The sequence below is a fragment of the Gopherus flavomarginatus genome, chromosome 1, assembly GCF_025201925.1.
Source record: "Gopherus flavomarginatus isolate rGopFla2 chromosome 1, rGopFla2.mat.asm, whole genome shotgun sequence".
Classification (NCBI taxonomy): domain Eukaryota; kingdom Metazoa; phylum Chordata; order Testudines; family Testudinidae; genus Gopherus; species Gopherus flavomarginatus.
In genome coordinates this window covers 165103234-165122663 of record NC_066617.1, presented here as the reverse complement: position 1 = coordinate 165122663, position 19430 = coordinate 165103234, and the positions used below count along the sequence as shown (strand labels likewise).

Here is a 19430-nt window from a genome sequence, read left to right as displayed (position 1 = left end):
TCAGTTAATTACAAAACTGAGATTAAAAAGAAGAGTTAGAAATGTATGCATTCTAGGAACCGAGAAGCTCTAGTAATTTATAAAACAACGTCCGCTTGCCAAGGGATCAGAATGCCGTATTCACTGTTTCATTACATTAAAAATGACATTGATGATGGTCTTCATTATTATTGCTTTAGCTTAAATTGTCATAGGAGAAACAATTGACAGCTGCGAAGCCATGTTGTGGGACCAAATGTGCCAATGATAAAAATGTAATTTAGAAAAAGAGGAATGTTTATGGACTGCAAAGCACATGCTCAAAATAAGAATGAGCATGCTCTGAAAAAGCATGCACAAGTCTGTAAATGCACTGCGGATTCAGAGGACATCATCAATCATGACAGTGGTGTTTGACTTCATGCAATTAGAACACTGATATAGAACTTCAGCCTTAAAATTCACTGGGGAGAAGCAGGGCCAGATTCACTAGTATTCTCCAGCTTCTTTGTGCCACTTCTTTCATGAAAAGCAGCCAGGGTGCCTTGGTGAATCTGGGCTATGTTGTTTAACAATATACATGGAAGTCTGCTAGATATACTGAAATGCCTGTCAAGACTGGGTGGTTTATCTTCAGGGGTTAAACCCTTTCTCTGCTGATAATTTAAGGCTTTGGCCGCCCCCCAGTCTTGGGGGAGGGGGGGATGATACCCTACTCACTCTCTGCTTGTTAAAAATTTCACTGATGTATGGCTGGGTGATCCAGAGCATTAGTATTATCATGGAGACTTTCATTTCTAATCACCGGTCCTAATCCAGCCCACATAAGCAGTGACCAACAGCTACCATTTGATAACTGACTAGTGCTTTATGACAAATTAGTTTGCTGTCTTAGGGCTGGTATACACTTGAAAGTTATAACAGTCAGTTAAAGGTTTGACTTTTTTTATATTTTATTTCTTTTTTACAGATATACCAAGACAAAGCCATAGTATAGCGGTACAGTTATTCCCCTTCCCATATATAGGAAGAGTTCTATCAGTAAAAGCACTTTTATGCCAGCATAACTGGTATGCGTACTGTACGTGTACACACCACTTTAACTATGCTGGAAGAGTTAATGCAGGGGTCTCAAACTCAAATGACCACGAGGGCCACATGAGGGCTAGTTCATTGGCCCGAGGGCACACACCCTTGCTGCCCTCGGCCCTGCTCCCACTCTACCCCTTCCATGAGGCCCCGCCTCTTCCCACCCCTTCTCTGCCCCATTCCTGGTCAATGGGAGCTACGGGGATGGAGGGGAAGGTGGTGCCTGGAAGCCAGGGAACACACGAACGGAGCCCTCTGCTTCTCCTCCTCCCCTGCCACAGGGACATGATGCCAGTTGCTTCAGGGAGCAGCATGAGGCTCGAGGGGGGCAATCCTGCAGCTGTAGTTTGCCCACCCCTGGCCTGGAGGTAGGCCGGAGGGAGAGGGCACAGGCTGCTTAGCAGGCCGCAGGAAATAGCCCCGCGGGCTGCCGCGTGTTTGAGAGCCCTGAGTTAATGGAGTACAACTTTCTAGGCCTTGCCTACACTACACGTGCTTTGTCAGTATAGCTATACCAGCAAAACCTCCTAATGTAGATGCAGCTTTTATACCAACAGAAGGCATTTTTCCATTAGCATAACACCACCACCTCCCTGAATGACACTCGCTATACTGAGAGAAGCATTCTTCCGGTATAACTGTGTCTACACAGGGGTTTTACCAGCATAGCTATGCTGGCTGGGGTGTGTGGTTTTTTCCCCGACCAACAGAGCTATGCTGACAAAACTCCCAGTGGATAGGTGCCAAAACTGCCTTAACCAAATCCCAGGGGATAGGTGTTGAAATCACAAAAACACCACTATGATTGACTGAATGAATCATGGAGACTGAACTGTCCTCTCACCCCTGGAGCTAGCCTTCACTAAAAAAAAATGAGGTCATATCAGAACATGACCAACATGATGTTAAAGCATGACTTCGTAATCTGTGTAGACAAGAACTAATTGGTTTAAAAATTGTATCAGCTGGCCAAGTGTAAGCCCGACCGGATAAATACTTTGCTACTTGCTGTATAAAACAAAATTCACCATATAAATAAATCCAGCACAAAATTCACATGTACATAAAAAGAAAAGGCTTTAATTCTCCTGCCATGCTTGGTTGTATAGTTTGCTGTTTCATACGCTGTCAGTTGTATTTTGTCTGAAGTGAGCTCTCTTTAATTCTAGCTTTTTAATTTTTATTGAATTTTAATGAAAATGTTAAAAGCTGAAACCAGACACTAATTTTAGAATTAACATAAAGCACAGAATAGACCTATTGATACATATAATTACCCATGGATGTCTAAAACAAAGCTGATCACCAAGAGGAGTTTTTGCAACTTTATGCACTTGTCACATTGCTAAACATGCTTTCAGGATAGGTCCAGCCAATGAGACGGTTCTGATGATATAATGCTTCTGACATTGGCTCACTACTTTGTTCAGCAACATCCTGCAAAAGTTGTATGGGAGGAGTTCTCAAGCAACATTACGAACTAAAATTCTGCCTCTGGCTTGCTGATGTAGTTGAATTAATTTATCTTAATAAAGTCACCAGCTGTTTTATTTTTAACTTATTCCAGTACTATTACTCCAAACGCAACACATTTTAAATAGCTCCAGACAAGGCTGGTTCCAGGTTTTTTGCCGCCCCAAGGGAAAAAAAAAAAAAGAAAAAGAAAAAAAGCCACACTGCTGCCACCACCGAAGCAAAAAAACAACCAACCAACCAAAAAACAACAGAGTGCCGCCCCTTGAAAAGAGCCGCCCCAAGCCCATACTTGGAACACTGGTGCCTAGAGCTGGCCCTGGCTCCAGAAATTGCTAGGTTTATTTTCTAATTTTAAAAAACCCAGCTATAAAAAGAGTTTATATTTGCTGAACCTTACCTCCAAAAGTCCATCCTCTGGTAGATCTGTACAGTGTACAGCATTCTGAATCTTGTTTTTACCAAAGATGGCACGCAGGGTTCCAGGTCGGAGGTGACGGGCTATTTCCTATTGAATATATAAATATTAACACCGTGTGAACCTTATAGCCATGTTACATCATAGACAGTACAAATACATATCAAGTAAAGAATTCATTGTATGTTGATTAATATATGTACAATATACCAAAAATGAAAATTAAGAGGTAAGTTCCAACTTGGACTTCATGTATGCACTGTGTGGCTGTAAAGCCATGACCAGGATGGGAACTGAAGGGTGAAAACAGTCTGATATGAATCTAGTGTAATTCATAGATTCCAAGACCAGAAAGGACCATCTAATCTGTCCTCCTGTATAACACAAGTTACAGAACATTCAAAAAGTAATTCCTAAATCATTTCTTTTAGAAAAAACATCCAATCTTGATTCAAAAATTGTGACTGAGAATCCACCATGACCCAATGCTGAATTACTCTCCCTGTTAAAATTATTCCTTATTCCCAATCTGAATTTGCCTAGCTTCAACTTCCAACCATTGACTCATATTATGCCTTTCTCTGCTAGACTGAAGAGTACATTATTAAATATTTGTTCCCTAGGTAGATACGTCTAGATTATAATCAAGTCATCCCTTCACCTTCTGTTTGTTAAGCTAAATAGACTGAGCTCCTGGAGTCTATCACTATGAAACCACCAGGGATTGTCAGCAGGGATAGAACTCAGAACCTTCCACAATATATGCCTAAGCACCTAACACTTGAAATAATGGAATTAGCTGTGCATATGTAGCAGGCTCTTATCCACTAGATGGACGAGTCACTACAGATGAAACACGATCACACACACTTAGCTAATGCAGAGTGCTACACTGTATCTCCTCCAACCTGAAGAAGCAATTTTCACTTTAAATTTGACATTGTCAAAACTGAGCTCTTGATCTACCCTCAAAACCCTTCCTCTTTTCTCTGTCAGTGTGAACACCATCATCTATATTTCTCCTAATCATTCAGCTCCATAACCCCAGGCACCAACATATTCAGGCTATATCTAAATCTTGCCCTTTCTTCCTTCATAACATTTCAAAGATCCACCTTTCCTCTCAGTCCACACTCCCAAATTGCTTATTCAGGCGCTCATCTCACATCATGACTCCTGCAACTGTGCCCCACTCTAGTCCATTCAAAGCTTTGCTGCTGAGATCATCTACCTGTCCCATTGCTCTGACCATGTCAATCCCTCTGACCTCATATGAGTCCTGTCTCAACCATGTCAAATAAAAGTTTCTTGCCCTTACCTTCAAGGCCTCTCACAATGTAGCCTAGCCATACCTACCTGCTCTATTATCTTATCGTGTTGTCACTTGTCCCCCTTGCTCTGCCAACAATGCAGGATTGACCACCCATTTGTCTGCTTCTCCCAGAAACACCTTTGAATTTCCTTCCATTCCATCTGGTAGGCATGGAATATCTTCCCTGAAAAAGCCACCATAATGTCACTGCCCTGTCCTCCACCTTGATGACTACAGAACACCACCAGCTGAGAGGGGTCAGGTAGGTGATGAGCTGAGACTATTGCTACTGAATGGCTGATTTGTCTTAACAACAAATATACACATACCAATCAACTGTGCACACAGCTTGTCATGGTATAATTCCCCCACTCTGAACCTTAGAGTCCAAAAGATGGGGTACCAGCATGAATTCCTCTAAGCTCAATTACCAGCTTAGATCTTGTAGTGCTGTCACCAACTAGGACTTGCAGTGACTAGTACACTCTGGTCCCCCCAAAACCTTCCCAGGGGACCCCAAGACCCAGACCTCTTGGATCTTACACAAGGAAATAAACCCTTTCCCCCACCGTTGCCTCTCCCAGACTTTCCCTCCCTGGGTTACCCTGGAAGATCACTGTGATTCAAACTCCTTGAATCTTAAAACAGAGAGGGATGCACCTTCCTCCCTCCTCTTTTCCCCTTCCCAAGAGGTAATACAGATTCAAGGTCTGTGAATCTAAAACAGAGGAATTCCACCTTCCCCTCTCCCTTCTCTCTTCCTGTCTCCCACCAATTCCCTGGTGAGTACAGACTCAATTTCCTTGAGCCTCAACAAGGGGAAAAAAATCAATCAGGTTTTAAAAAAGAAAAACTTTTAATAAAAGAAAGAAAAAAAGTAAAAGTTGTCTCTGTAATTAAGATGGTAAAGGTTACAGGGTCTTTCAGCTTATAGACACTAGAGAGAAGCCTTCCCCCCAGCACAAATACAAATTAAAATCCTTCCAGCAAAATACACATTTGCAAATAAAGAAAACAATCAAAAAGACTAAACCGCCTTCTACTGGTATTTACTATTGGAATAGAAAATTAGAGCGCCTGTAGGTACGTCTGGTTACTCTCAGAACCCAGAGAGAACAACAGACAAAGAAAACACACAAAGACTTCCCTCCACTGAGATTTGAAAGTATCTTGTCTTCTGATTGGTCCTCTGGTCAGGTGGTCCAGGTTCACTGCTTGTAACCCTTTACAGGTAAAAGAGACATTAACCCTTAACTATCTGTTTATGACACAGCTAGTCTCTGGAAAAAACATGCTCATGCTACTCTTACCCTGGCTTTTCACACTCCAGTTTCATCCACCTGTTATGTCTTGTCTTGTCTTGAACTAAGATTGAGGGAGGGACGGCATTCAGCACAACCAACCCCAATCTGACTGAGGCCTGCACAAACTTCTGTAATATTAAGGGTAATTTAGTTAACATGTACCCAGCTGAAAAGCAATTAAGCCATATTATGGCTGGATTGAATCTGGCCCAAACCACTTTCTTATGAGATGCTTCATGTTCCCATTGTTACTGTGTGTATGACAGTGTTAGGTTATTGTTTACTTTGTAGTTATTGCTTTACTCTTTAGTTGTAGACACAGGAGAAGACATGATGAAGACACTTTTCATCTCAATGGTATTTACAAGGATTTGCTTCCTAGTAAAGTCATGGGAGTAGTTGGGAGTAGGCATTGCCCCCCCCCCCCCAACTGCAAGCCATGGGCAGGTGCAGAATTTGCCCCCCCTCTCCTCCACGGAGCCCCATTGGCCTGACTGGAGCTGCCCCCCTAAATATAGAAGTCAAACTACACCTATGTGTAAAGTCCAAGAGATTCTCTTAAGAAATAAAAACCTCCTACACCAGATCATGTATTGGGATCGCCAATAACCTGAGATTGAGGAGGGTACAAAAATCACATGCGAGTTTACTGCATCTGCTTTGTACTTAAGTGAAGCCTGGCTTGAAATGACTGCTGATCCCAGTTGGCAGAGAACAATAACAATTTGACTGCTAGAAGCTTGAAGAGAGCCCCAGGCTTTCTGTCTTTTCAAGCAAAGTTTAAAAAGACATTACAAATATTTCTGTAGCCATAAAATGTTAGCTACCACTTCAGCAAGAATTAGCTCAGAGGTAGACTTGAAAGTCAAAGTTTCATGTTCACACCTTTTTCCCTCCAGCTGCTTCTAAAATAATTTTCCTCTCCCACTGTTCCAAACACATCCCTTCTTTCTCTGAATTCCTTCAGCACTTTCCCCTCACTTTTCTCATAAAATTCAATCTCCTTGTCCTCACTTTTACATCCCTGCAGAGTCTTGCTGTAGCCTACATCTCAGCTTTCTTTTCTTCCTACTCCACTTCCCAAGCCTCCCTTCTTAGTGCCTCGCAGCTGTCCTCCCACACTGCCTCTCATGCTTGCAAGTCTGGTTTTCCTTTAGCACCCTGAGACCTCCCAATCCTTCTCCAAACTTCCTCCAGGAACTTCCCACAGTGGCTGCTTGCAACACATCTCTCATCTCATCTCTCTCACAAACTCATGGCACCTATTGTACTAAGTCTGATTTTCCTGTGCCTGCATTAGATCATAGTTCACTGAGTCAAGTTTTGTGTCACCTTGTATGTTTAGTGTAAAATAAAAATAATACTTCTTGAGCAATCTAAATAGATTCCTATTGCCTTCAGTTACTATATGTGACCAGAGATAAGACAATTTGCACTAAGTAGCCAAACAAGGGACCAATAAAGAATCAGTTCCCTTTTAATTATTAGTTCTTCAGTCTATTGCAGAAACACCAAAAAACCCACCTCTGGGATCAGGGACCCAGTATATCAGGCACAGTATAAAGAACCAACACAAAAACAGTTGATCTTTAGTTAAACATTAAAAAAAAGTATTGGAAATCTTGAGGATACTTCCTAAGTGGTCATTTCAGACGGGGCATTGCCTGTAGAACTCAAGCTACGCTACAGAGCTTACAGAGGCACGGCAGCACTGCTAGTGCAGACATTCCAAGCCAACGGCCGTCAGCTTTGTTACTCCAGCTCCTGCAAGGGGTGGTAGCTATGTCAGTGGGAGAAGCTCTCCCACCAACATAGCGTGGTCCACACCGGCACTTATGTTGGTGCAAATTACATTGCTCAGGGGGGTGGATTATTCACACTCCTGTACGACACAGGTTATGCCAACATAAGCTGTAGCATAGACATAGCCACAGTCCTTAGTGCAGTTCTTAAGGTATATGCTTATTACTTCCTATGTTTATTGTTACACAGTACATTTCTACTGCCTCTTCAGTACCAACAGAGAGACTCAAGTATAGGGTCCTCTTATTTTTAATTAAGAAAACCAAAAAGCATTCTATTTATTTCAGTTCTCAGAGTTTATATTTTACATGCTATATATGCCTATTTTCATATTCTCTCCATTATATACATATATGTCTTTTCAACTGTGCAGGAATAACCTTACCGACGTGGAATAATTTGCAAATTCTATGGACTCATTTCTCCTTGATGAGACGGAGCATTACGGAAGGCAGATTTTGCATTTTCCCTCTTGCCTTTAGTAGTGATAATTGTCAAAAATTACTGAAAACAAAGATCTTTATGATGAGAGGGCTGGTTACCTTTGCTTCAACACTTCAGGTTAAATGGCTTTGTAGTTAAGAATGGAGGAAGTATTTTTTTTAAAAATTCAGAATTGTACAAGTGTCAGACAAAGTGTTCCAGCCATAAATGCAAATTCCAAGTAGATTAAGCATTCAGTACAGATGAGCTAGCCCAATGTAGCCAGAAAGGCAGTGGTTAAAAGAATTGTTAAACATGCATGTGTACTGTCATTTGTTGTGGACAGGAGATGGTAGTTAAGTGAAATTCTAGAGGCAGCCACATCAGGCACTTATCTTTTCCTTCTCATTCAAGATCTGTATAAAGTGGTCTATCCATAAAGGGTTATTTTTTAAAATAATCAGGCCATCATGTGGTTTCACTCCAGGTGAATGGTGGTTCCAATACCCTGCTGAATCAAGCACCAATTTGTTCAATTTCAATGTCAGGTTTACAGATAAGATGGGCAGAATTCAATTTGAATTTTTTAAAATGGGTTGACAGATATAAATGTTTCTTTAAGCATTTTTTCTATTTTGATTGTTTTAAATTTTCAGTGATACTAAATTATGGGGGGAGGGGCAATTATTTAACATCAAGATTCAAAACATTAAAGCTTTATAACCATTAAAAGACAAATTGCCAACATCATACGCAAAATATACAAAATAAATACTCGAAATCAAACTCTAAGAAGTTCTCAAGCAGCATTAATCCTACTTTGCCTATCTGTCATTGATAGAAATAGTTGTCATTCGTTTGTATGTGTACAGTGAAATTAACATTTACCAACATTGACTAAAAAAATCTAATCCTTCCAAGCCTAGTTATAGATCTAATTTTTCATCGCTTTGCCCCTAATGATACAGAAATGTTTGCCCCTTCAACTTTGCCATCCACAAGGATAATTAAGAAGACACAATGACCACAATTGTCTTTCACTGCCATGAGCTCCAGAATAGACTTTCTAGCTTTTGTAAAGTTTAAAAACCCAGGAGATCATCTCCTTGAAAAGCAAGTGACTTCAGTATCAATGGTGTTTAAGTCCATCATGAAAAACACCATGCCCACAAATATGCCTGTTTTGATCTCTTTAAGAATGGCCCTACCTCAAGTGGCAACATCCTGACTTAGTTTCTGCAACATATTCCAAATGATAATTTTTCACCATAGTCTTCATTGCTCTAGACACCACTCCTTGTCGCCTCAAAAGTCTCAGCAAGGGATAGAATTAATTCATGTTTTATACTTCAGGTCAGACGAGATGATCATAGTGGTCTCTTTTGGCCTCATAATCTTTGAAAGAGCTTGCAGTTCCTGTCATCTTTTGGGACTTAAATAGATCAACTTGAAATGTCTTTGAAAATAAGGTCACTTTTTAAGATAAAGATAATCCTTTCTAAGTCGCAGGATTCCAAGTTAATGGTTACGACTGATGCAGTGCACAACATCATGAGGAGTAGTTTGTCTGAACTTGCCCTGCAAGCCATTTGAGCAACCCATATCCACCTCTGCTCCTTCTAAATTCAGGTCAACCAGTTTTGAGATATGCTCTTCTATTGTGATCACTGTGATGCCTAAACTAGTTTTTATTCCACAGGGTTATACCATCTGCTACGTAAGCAGAGCCTAAGGTTTCCCAATCCGCACAGCTCTGATGTCAATTTAGCCATCAGTAACTGTAAGCGATAAGCTCTCTGTTTGTATTCCTGAGATACTTCCCAAGGAGACTAATTTGTTGTCTTCATAAAGTCTTTCATTTGTTTGGGTGTTAGCATAGTTACTTCAAGATGCTTCAGCTCTGGCCTGTCAGTTGAAGGGTATTTCAGAAGTCCGAAAACCTGAAATCAGGCTCCACGTTAAACATTTGGTTCTCTTCCTTTATTTTATGAAGTAATTAGTAACAAGAGCTTCTTGTTGACAAAGTGACACATTTTCTGTTTACATGCACTCCACACGAGCAGCAGAGAGGTCAAATACATGTACAGAATCAATACTAAAGGTCTAATACCCATTTCCAAGTCTTACCAGAAAATTTCCTGTGCTTTCTGAAAATTGCAGTAAAAACTTTTAATTGTTTTGACATGTAGCCAATGAGAGTTTATATTTAAGTTCCTTATATTCTTTAGCATAATCTCCTGTCCGTGCATATTAAGCTTACTTGGCTTTAGGCCCTCAGTATTGCCCTGCACTGACTCAGGTTAATTTTTTTAAGCTCCAAAACACCCAGCCGGGGTGCTTTGACATGTTCCAGACATTTTTCTTTTTTTTTTTAAATTAACCAACTCTGTGCACATATAGTTGTGTGTTTAAAGCAGTGTGTGAGTCAAGGATTGATTTGCAAATTAAGTTGCCTGGCCCAGGGAGCAGCAGCTGAATATGCAATTGCAAGGCAGTTAAAAATGTATCAGATCGTGTTTGGCAGCAGTAGCAGCAAGTAATCAAACTGTAGTTTATTTTACTACGAAGTCTGCTCTAACTTGGTTGACAAATTCAACTATTGCTTGCCTTGCTGGTAAAAAGAAAAAAAAGGCAGCGTTTGAACTCGGATTGAAGCCACGTCCCTTTTGCAAGCTATATTCACCCACTTAAAATCAAACCATGCTCTGTATTGTAACCTCAGCAGCTGCTTGCAAGTCTCTGAAAAATTGCTACACAGCCTATTCTCTTCAGCTCAGCCTCTTCTTTTTCCTCTTCCCTGAGGCAGTTCAATTCTCATTGCTTCACTCCTACTCATTCCCTCTAGCCAACGTTCCCTCTGACTGGCAGCCTAAAGGTGCTACAGGCTTGATATCACTCAATCCACCCACGGACTTCCTATTCTGTGGGCAGGAAACTTGACATACTTACTAGCCCAGACAGCATTTCTACTTGTCCTAGACTTTTCTGGTCTATACTTGAGCACAATGCTGGTGCCTAAAAGACTCCTCACAGAAAGTTATTCCATTGTATTATTTAGGAATGCATCTGCCATAAACAATGGCCAAATTCAGATCTGGGGTAAACAGGTGTAATTTGTATGCAAATTTCTGGGCTAGATTCAGTGGTGATATAAATGAAAAGTTACGTAAAACGTGTAAGTTGGTCAGAAAATGGATGTAAATGGTAAAATAACTCAATGATTTGGATTTCAGTAGGTCTGCAAAAAGCGTGTAAATTACATGCTGACAGGTTGAAGGGGAGTGTGCAGCAAAGGGCAATTAATATGAGAGTGTAAGAAAAATAAGAGAAGCCAAGCTTCGTGTACTCACAGTCTTCAAAAAATAGATTAGTTGCTTTATTTGAGTTCCATTCCCAGATCTGTTTTGACAGCACAGACTGGCTAACCTAGTAAGGAGGGCTTTAAACTCGGTTCGACGGGGACAGGAGAGCAAACCCCACAGGTAAGTGGGGAACAAGACCTGGGAGATGAGTTGGAAACAGGAGGGAGCATGGGCTATAAAGGCAGAGAGAAAGGAGGGTGTGAAAGTAGAATGAATTATATTGTGAAAATAGAAAGGATTAAAGAAATGCTGTCTGTACCTTTAAGAAAAAACTGTTGGAATGTTGCAATCCAGGTGTCAGGAATACAGATATTCACATAGAACAATTGCACCATTTAAGGGCAATTGGTGAAGTATTAGCCTCAGATCCATAAAGAGTTAGTAAGGAAGTAGGATATGCATGCTGTGCCCCAGGTGAATTTTACAGTTTTGCTTTCTTTGTTCCTTTGTCTGATTCCCGCTCTTTTATCTGTATAAATAAGACTGTTTTGGCCTTGCATGGCCGCTCACATATTCTGAATGTTATTGGCAGAGCGCTGTGCTAATAAAACAGAGTGGTCTGACAAATTGTGAGTCCTGATTCTAACTTTGACAATTTGGAGGTCCCACTGAGATGGCAACCGTCTTCACTGGGGCTGTGTGATTCCTGACTGTTTTTGTAGGATGACCGTGGCAGCCGGCACCTGGGCATTTGGCCCAAGCGGTCCCCCACTAGAGCAGAAAGGCGCACAGCCACAGTGAGGTCTACGCCATCGAACCTGTTGGTTCCCACTCTGTTCTGGTAGGGATCCCGGGATCTGACATCAGGAATCTGGTCAGGTAATTATTTCTGTGTTTTGTCCGGACTGAGGACTGTCCTGTCTCTGTGTCTATCTGTCCTCTTGTGGAGTGTTTGAGTCTGGGTGCCGTCTCTGTCTGGGGATCGGCCGACCAAGGGGTTCCTGTCCCCGCGGTCTGAGTGAGTGAAATCTGCACAATTGCAGCCGCACCACACCTTGGGTAAAACCCTTAGTGTGAAAGCAAGGGCAATTGAGGCAGTAGCCTGTGGGCTCCTTTTATGTGTTGCAGCAGGCATCGCTCTGACGAACCTGAATTTCCTTCTTGTGTGATTGGTGTGTGAAAGTCCTCCTGTGTAACCAGACGTCTAAGTCGGGACAGTTCCCTAAATGAACGCTGGCTCATTTTATGTATTCAGGATGGGTCCAGACTCCTGTAAAAAGGGTCAAGACTCCTGTAAATTTCTGGGAAAATGGTCTAGGCTAACTCAGGGGGATCCCAAAACTCAGTGGCCACTGTTAAAATCTTGGAACAAAGACTGAGTGGACGTCTTAAAGGACAAACTCGGCCAACCTAAAACTAAATTGGCTAAAGGAGAGGTTAATTGTTTCATGCAGTGGTGGGAAGAGGCAAATCATAGGTGGACAAAATCAAAACTGGCCTCTCTCACTTATTCAAATAATAAGTTAAAAGCTTTATTAAAAGCCTCCTCTCCCACCACTAGACCGAGCGCTCCCCTTTACCCCGTTCTCCAAACCCCGGATCGATCCAAACCCCTTCATACTCCCATCTCATTGTAAAAAGGACAAAAAGTCCCTTGTTCTGTTCCCCTTTGTTGTCTGCCTCAGAAACTGATTCTTTATAGTGTCCCACTACCAATTCAGCAAGGTTGGGGGCGGGGGGGGGGGGCTCCTCAACTAGCCCCCACCCTTCCTGGTCCCTTTCCTTGAACATTTCTTTCAAAATTGTGAAATGACCACAATATCATTCACAAACGGTTCATTGAAAAAAGCAGGATCGGGCCCAGACAAGCAGGCAAGCAACAGAAAAGAAACAGGTTGAAAGCCCTAAGGGAATAGTGTCAGGAGTAAAAAAAAGTAGTAAGTGCAGGCATGAACCCCTGGAACAATACTTAAAAGGATGAAATCTAAGGTGATAAAGGTGTCATTTTGGAACATAAACAAGTGATTTAAGAAAAGAGAGTGAAAAGTTAACTATAGAGGCTGGAGAGAATTAAGCAGTTAAACTTTGTGGAAAATGTTAAAAAGGACCATGTTAAAGAGAGAGAATTCTTGGTTTCTTTGCAGACATTCTGAAGGGAAAATGGGCCCTTTTCCAGAAGAGTGCCTGTAAATAATCCTTATATATAAACAGCTATGCAAAAACAAAGCAGTGTAAAAAAAATGTTAAGGAAAAGAAAATGTGTATGTATCTATTTGTCTGTGTATGTAAAGTTCTAAGAATCTAAACCAACACATCTGGTTTGTAAAACTACTGTTTTGTAGGTGTAAGATAAATTGATTTTGTTTTTGTTTTTAATGCCACTAAAAATTCATTTGACTCTTTGATTCAAAGTTTCAAAACTGACAGACCTTTTTGCAAGACACAGGTAATTAGTGTTGTTTGGCTTTGGGATTTAGCATTTAACCCTTAAGGGGTAACTTAATTCTTTACAAAAATTAAAATGTTTTTAAATAAAAACCAAGTCATGGCTGCAATAGGGCAGTCAGAATCAGAAAAATAGGTAAAAATTCTAAAGTCTTTTTGTTTGTTTGGTTTGTTTTTTTTGTAACAATAGCAAATAAAAGCTGTAATAACAAAATAAAAAGTTAACAGTGACCCTCTAAAGCAACAGCAAAGGTAAGGTGCACAAAACAAAAAGAAGCAATGTTAAAAACACTGAGCCTTAAAATGGCTCTGTAGAATCAGACTGTCACTTTGATAAGGATACATGAAAACTCTGTAAGAACAAAAGAAGCAGTTACACCTTATGTAAAAATTAATATGGCTAATGTTTTTAAAAAGTTATAGTATAAAAAAAATGTGCATTTTCCGTAAAACATGTGCAGCGTATATTGTAAAAAAAAAAAAAATGCAAATAAAACATGCTGCTAAATTAAAATCCTATTAGGGCTCCAAAAAGAGCCGCAATAGGCTGTGTTTTCTTTTCAGATCCCTGTGTGTTAAAACAGAGTCTCTAAGCTCTGCTGATGGCTTTAAATCCAAAAGCCTAACCTGTGTTAATGCAAATTACTTAACTAATAAAAAAAGGTTAAAGCTGCAAATAAAAAACATACCTGGTCAGCAAACAAACTGCCTACATAAAAGGCATGGTATAACAAAATACCTTTAATAAATTTAATGCTAATGTTACTGTTAATATTAAACATTAAAATAACTTTAATGTTAGTAAGTACCCCTGTAACAACTTGTAGTGTGTATGATTTTTGAAAAAATCCTTTAAAGTAATATGGTAATGATGCTTCTCAGCTATTACCTGTGAATAAACTTAAAGCTTAACACAGCAGGAAAAACATTACAAACTTGGTCTGCTATATAAAAGGCAAAACTTAAGGTACACCACCTCATGAATTTAATAACTAAACAGTGAAATAATTTTTGCATAACCCTTAAAATGTAGAAGCCATTAAAACCTGGCCTGCCTTAAAAAAAAAAAAAAAAAAAAAAAAAAAAAAAACCACACAGGAAAATATGGGAATAATTCCTCTGTTTTGCCTGCAGTCAGAAAGGGTATTTGTAAAAAAATGAAATCTTTAAGCAATAATCAATGCCACCCCAAAAAGGGGTAGAAAACTGTTCTTTTTGTCTTTCAGATAATCCAAAGTACTGTATAATGGACTATGTGTATGTGTTAATTCTTGGGGAAAAGTGTTTAAAAAGTGCTAGCAACCCATCAGAAGACAAATGTAAATGTAATGTAAGTACTGTGTTTACCAATAATCACATTTACTATTTGCCACAACAACAACAAAAGAGTCTCAGCTTACTTTAAGCACTGATTTAGCTGAGTTCTCTATCAATCTTGGCATTAAATGGCAAACAGTTACCAATCATCTGTTTAAAAGGTAAAAAGGTAACATGGTTCCTAAAAAATAAAAATAAAAAAAAAAACGTGGAAAACTGGGTTATTCATATTATACACGCAAATGGGGACATGTTAAGAATTGCCACTGCAAAAAAAAAAAAAAAAAAAAAAAAAAAAAATAACAGGTTACCATTGGTATAACATATTTTCTGGATGGTCTCCCACAACTACTGGCATACTAATGTTACTACCCCTAATTGTTTTTGGTTTTAAATTGTATGTGTTTAATTGAAATGTTTAAAATGTGCTGGTAAATAAAACAAATGTATGTAAAGCTAAAGCCACAGGCCCAAATCACCTCCCAGTATTTTCTATTATGTGGACTAAATAAGAAGTGACACTGGCGATTAATAATCTTAGTGTCAAAAGGGGGATATGTAGGAGCAGGATTTTATAATGTCCCATAAGAATTAAAGTATAATTTGATTTCATCCTGCTAGCCACTTTTTTAAATAGCAGAAATAAATGACCCCCTGGGACTATAAGATTCTGTTTTCCCATATGCATTACAAATTGGGCCCCCTCTAACTCTTTGTTTTAAAATTTAGATAGTAAGAGACAGAATTCTCTATTGTGTCTATGTTAAGTAAATTAGAGAAACATTGAAGGCCTGGGTCTCAATGTACATTGTCTTAGTTATCAATTGTAAAACTTAGCAAGGTTTAATTTGCAATGCTTTTTTGTTAGATATAAAATACTACTGTTTGTATTCTCAATCTATTTGTGTGAATGAGAAATGTATGCATCAGGAAAAGATAAGGTGTGAAGGCCATTGTTATAGCCAGAGTCAAGGGACATAGCCAGAGTCAAGGGACGGCTGTTAAGCTGTCTGGCATCTCAGAGTGGATACATGCTTCGCAGTGTAAGAATGCACCACCCCAGTGAACCAACCACCACCTCAGGACCACGCAGAGTCAATTTTTTGACTCCAGAAGAAGACGTAGAGGAACAGCCTGCAATACCTTACAATCTACGCTCTCGTAAGGGTTGCCAGAAGCAGATGACTACATAAAGCAAGGCCCAAGAAGAAGCAGTAGTGAGCCTAGCGCCTGCTGCATGGTGGACATAAAACTGTAACTGCAGTTCCCTCAGTTGAGGTTGTCAGAACCAGAAGGGCCCTGCCTCCAACATGCGCCTCTGGGGGTGCCTGTTCTTCGGCTGCTGGTGTCTTAAGTTCTGAGGAGTCCACAATGACAATTCTTTTATCCAGCAGCAAGTGTGGATAGCTCAGACCCTTATTATTTCTAAATGCTGGGTCTGCAGCCACATCCCAGCCCACTCTCAAACTGGTGTTCCTGTCCTGGCTATCCCACTCAATTCCCCAGACCTCACTGGAGGACCTTGTCCGTTTAACACAATATGGAACAGTAATGACACCTGGGAAGAGGCTATTGGCAGTTCCTTTATCCCACTTGGGGGAGTAATACACCACGCAAAAAGACTCCTAAGGTTACAAGCAGTGGTTGAAATAATGGCAAATGAAACCGGAGAAAGTTTAAAAACCCTGGCCAAAGAAACAGGGGCGATCAGACAGGTTGCCCTCCAAAACCGTCAGGCATTAGACATAGTGCTGATGGCCAAAGGAGGGACCTGTGCTCTCATTGGAAAAGAATGTTGTGTGTTTATACCTGACAATACCAATGAGGTAATAGATCACGCTAGCCACTTAGAACAAATCACATATCTTCCTCATGAAGAGCTGAGTTCTTTATGGAAGTGGCTAAGTAACCTGTTCAATTTCTCTGGCATAGGAAACTGGTTGTTTCAGGGAGCCCTAACTATCCTGTTTGAAATCTTAGTAATTTTGTATGCTTTCAGTTAATCTGTTGTATCCAGAATTGTGTCACCCAGATGGCTGCCCCAAAACAGAGTGCTAATATAATGATTTTGAATATCACTGATGAACAAAAAGATAAGAAACGGTTAATTTGTGGAACCCAGTAATTGTTGGTCATGGCGTGCGCTTGACCAAAAGGAGGGATTGTGAAAGTAGAATGAATTATATTGTGAAAATAGAAAGGATTAAAGAAATGCTGTCTGTACCTTTAAGAAAAACTGTTGGAATGTTGCAATCCAGGTGTCAGGAATACAGATATTCACATAGAACAATTGCACCATTTAAGGGCAATTGGTGAAGTATTAGCCTCAGATCCATAAAGAGTTAGTAAGGAAGTAGGATATGCATGCTGTGCCCCAGGTGAATTTTACAGTTTTGCTTTCTTTGTTCCTTTGTCTGATTCCCGCTCTTTTATCTGTATAAATAAGACTGTTTTGGCCTTGCATGGCCGCTCACATATTCTGAATGTTATTGGCAGAGCGCTGTGCTAATAAAACAGAGTGGTCTGACAAATTGTGAGTCCTGATTCTAACTTTGACAAGGGTCAGGGCAAAGCTGGGAGGCAAGATCAAACCAGTGTCTTAGATGCCTATATACAAATGCAAGAAGTATGGGTAATAAGCAGGAAGAACTGGAAGTGCTAATAAATAAATACAACTATGACATTGTTGGCATTACTGAAACTTGGTGGGATAATACACACGACTGGAATGTTGGTGTGGATGGGTATAGTTTGCTCAAGAAGGATAGACAGGGGAAAAAGGGAGGAGGTGTTGCCTTATATATTAAAAATGTACACACTTGGACTGAGGTGGAGATGGACATAGGAGATGGAAGTGTTGAGAGTCTCTGGGTTAGGCTAAAAGGGGTAAAAAACATGGGTGATGTCGTGCTGGGAGTCTACTACAGGCCACCTAATCAGGTGGAAGAGGCTTTTTTCAAACAACTAACAAAATCATCCAAAGCCCAAGATTTGGTGGTGATGGGGGACTTCAACTATCCAGATATATGTTGGGAAAATAACACTGCAGGGCACAGACTATCCAATAAGTTCCTGGACTGCATTGCAAACAAATTTTTATTTCAGAAAGTTGAAAAAGCTACCAGGGGGGAAGCTGTTCTAGACTTGATTTTAACAAATAGGGAGGAACTCGTTGAGAATTTGAAAGTAGAAGGCAGCTTGGGAGAAAGTGATCATGAAATCATAGAGTTTGCAATTCTAAGGAAGGGTAGAAGGGAGTACAGCAAAATAGAGACAATGGATTTCAGGAAGGCGGATTTTGGTAAGCTCAGAGAGCTGATAGGTAAGGTCCCATGGGAATCAAGACTGAGGGGAAGAAAAACAACTGAGGAGAGTTGGCAGTTTTTCAAAGGGACGCTATTAAGGGCCCAAAAGCAAGCTATTCCGATGGTTAGGAAAGATAGAAAATGTGGCAAAAGGCCACCTTGGCTTAACCACGAGATCTTGCGTGACCTACAAAATAAAAAGGCGTCATAAAAAATGGAAACTAGGTCAGATTACAAAGGTCGAATATAGGCAAATAACACAGGAATGCAGGGGCAAGATTAGAAAGGCAAAGGCACAAAATGAGCTCAAACTAGCTATGGGAATAAAGGGAAACAAGAAGCCTTTTTATCAATACATTAGAAGCAAGAGGAAGACCAAGGACAGAGTAGGCCCATTGCTCAGTGAGGAGGGAGAAACAGTAACAGGAAACTTGGAAATGGCAGAGATGCTTAATGACTTCTTTGTTTCGGTCTTCACTGAGAAGTCTGAAGGAATGTCTAGTATAGTGAATGCTTACGGGAAGAGGGTAGGTTTAGAAGATAAAATAAAAAAAGAGCAAGTAAGAAATCACTTAGAAAAGTTAGATGCCTGCAAGTCACCAGGGCCTGATTAAATGCATCCTAGAATATTCAAGGAGTTAATAGAGGAGGTATCTGAGCCTCTAGCTATTATCTTTGGGAAATCATGGGAGACAGGGGAGATTCCAGAAGACTGGAAAAGGGCAAATATAGTGCCCATCTATAAAAAGAGAAATAAAAACAACCCAGGAAACTACAGACCAGTTAGTTTAACTTCTGTGCTGGGGAAGATAATGGAGCAAGTAATTAAAGAAATCATCTGCAAACACTTGGAAGGTGGTAAGGTGATAGGGAATAGCCAGCATGGATTTGTAAAGAACAAATCGTGTCAAACTAATCTGATAGCATTCTTTGATAGGATAACGAGCCTTGTGGATAAGGGAGAAGGGGTGGATATGATATACCTAGACTTTAGTAAGGCATTTGATACGGTCTCGTATGATATTCTTATAGATAAACTAGGAAAGTACAATTTAGATGGGGCTACTATAAGGTGGGTGCATAACTGGCTGGATAACTGTACTCAGAGAGTAGTTATTAATGGCTCCCAATCCTGCTGGAAAGGTATAACAATGGGGTTCCGCAGGGGTCTGTTTTGGGACCAGCTCTGTTCAATATCTTCATCAACGATTTAGATGTTGGCATAGAAAGTACGCTTATTAAGTTTGCGGACGATACCAA

At 40.2% G+C, this 19430-nt stretch overlaps 1 protein-coding gene across 4 annotated transcripts in view; it reads right to left on the bottom strand.

Annotated features, from left to right (window-relative positions):
- NME7 (NME/NM23 family member 7) overlaps positions 1-19430 on the bottom strand; it is a 190729-nt gene that overhangs the window by 23133 nt on the left and 148166 nt on the right. For all 4 annotated transcript variants that reach the window (XM_050960370.1, XM_050960357.1, XM_050960364.1 and 1 more), the window contains one exon: positions 2942-3049. In XM_050960370.1, the coding sequence (XP_050816327.1) occupies positions 2942-3049 (108 nt within the window). The remainder of the gene's footprint in view (positions 1-2941; positions 3050-19430) is intronic.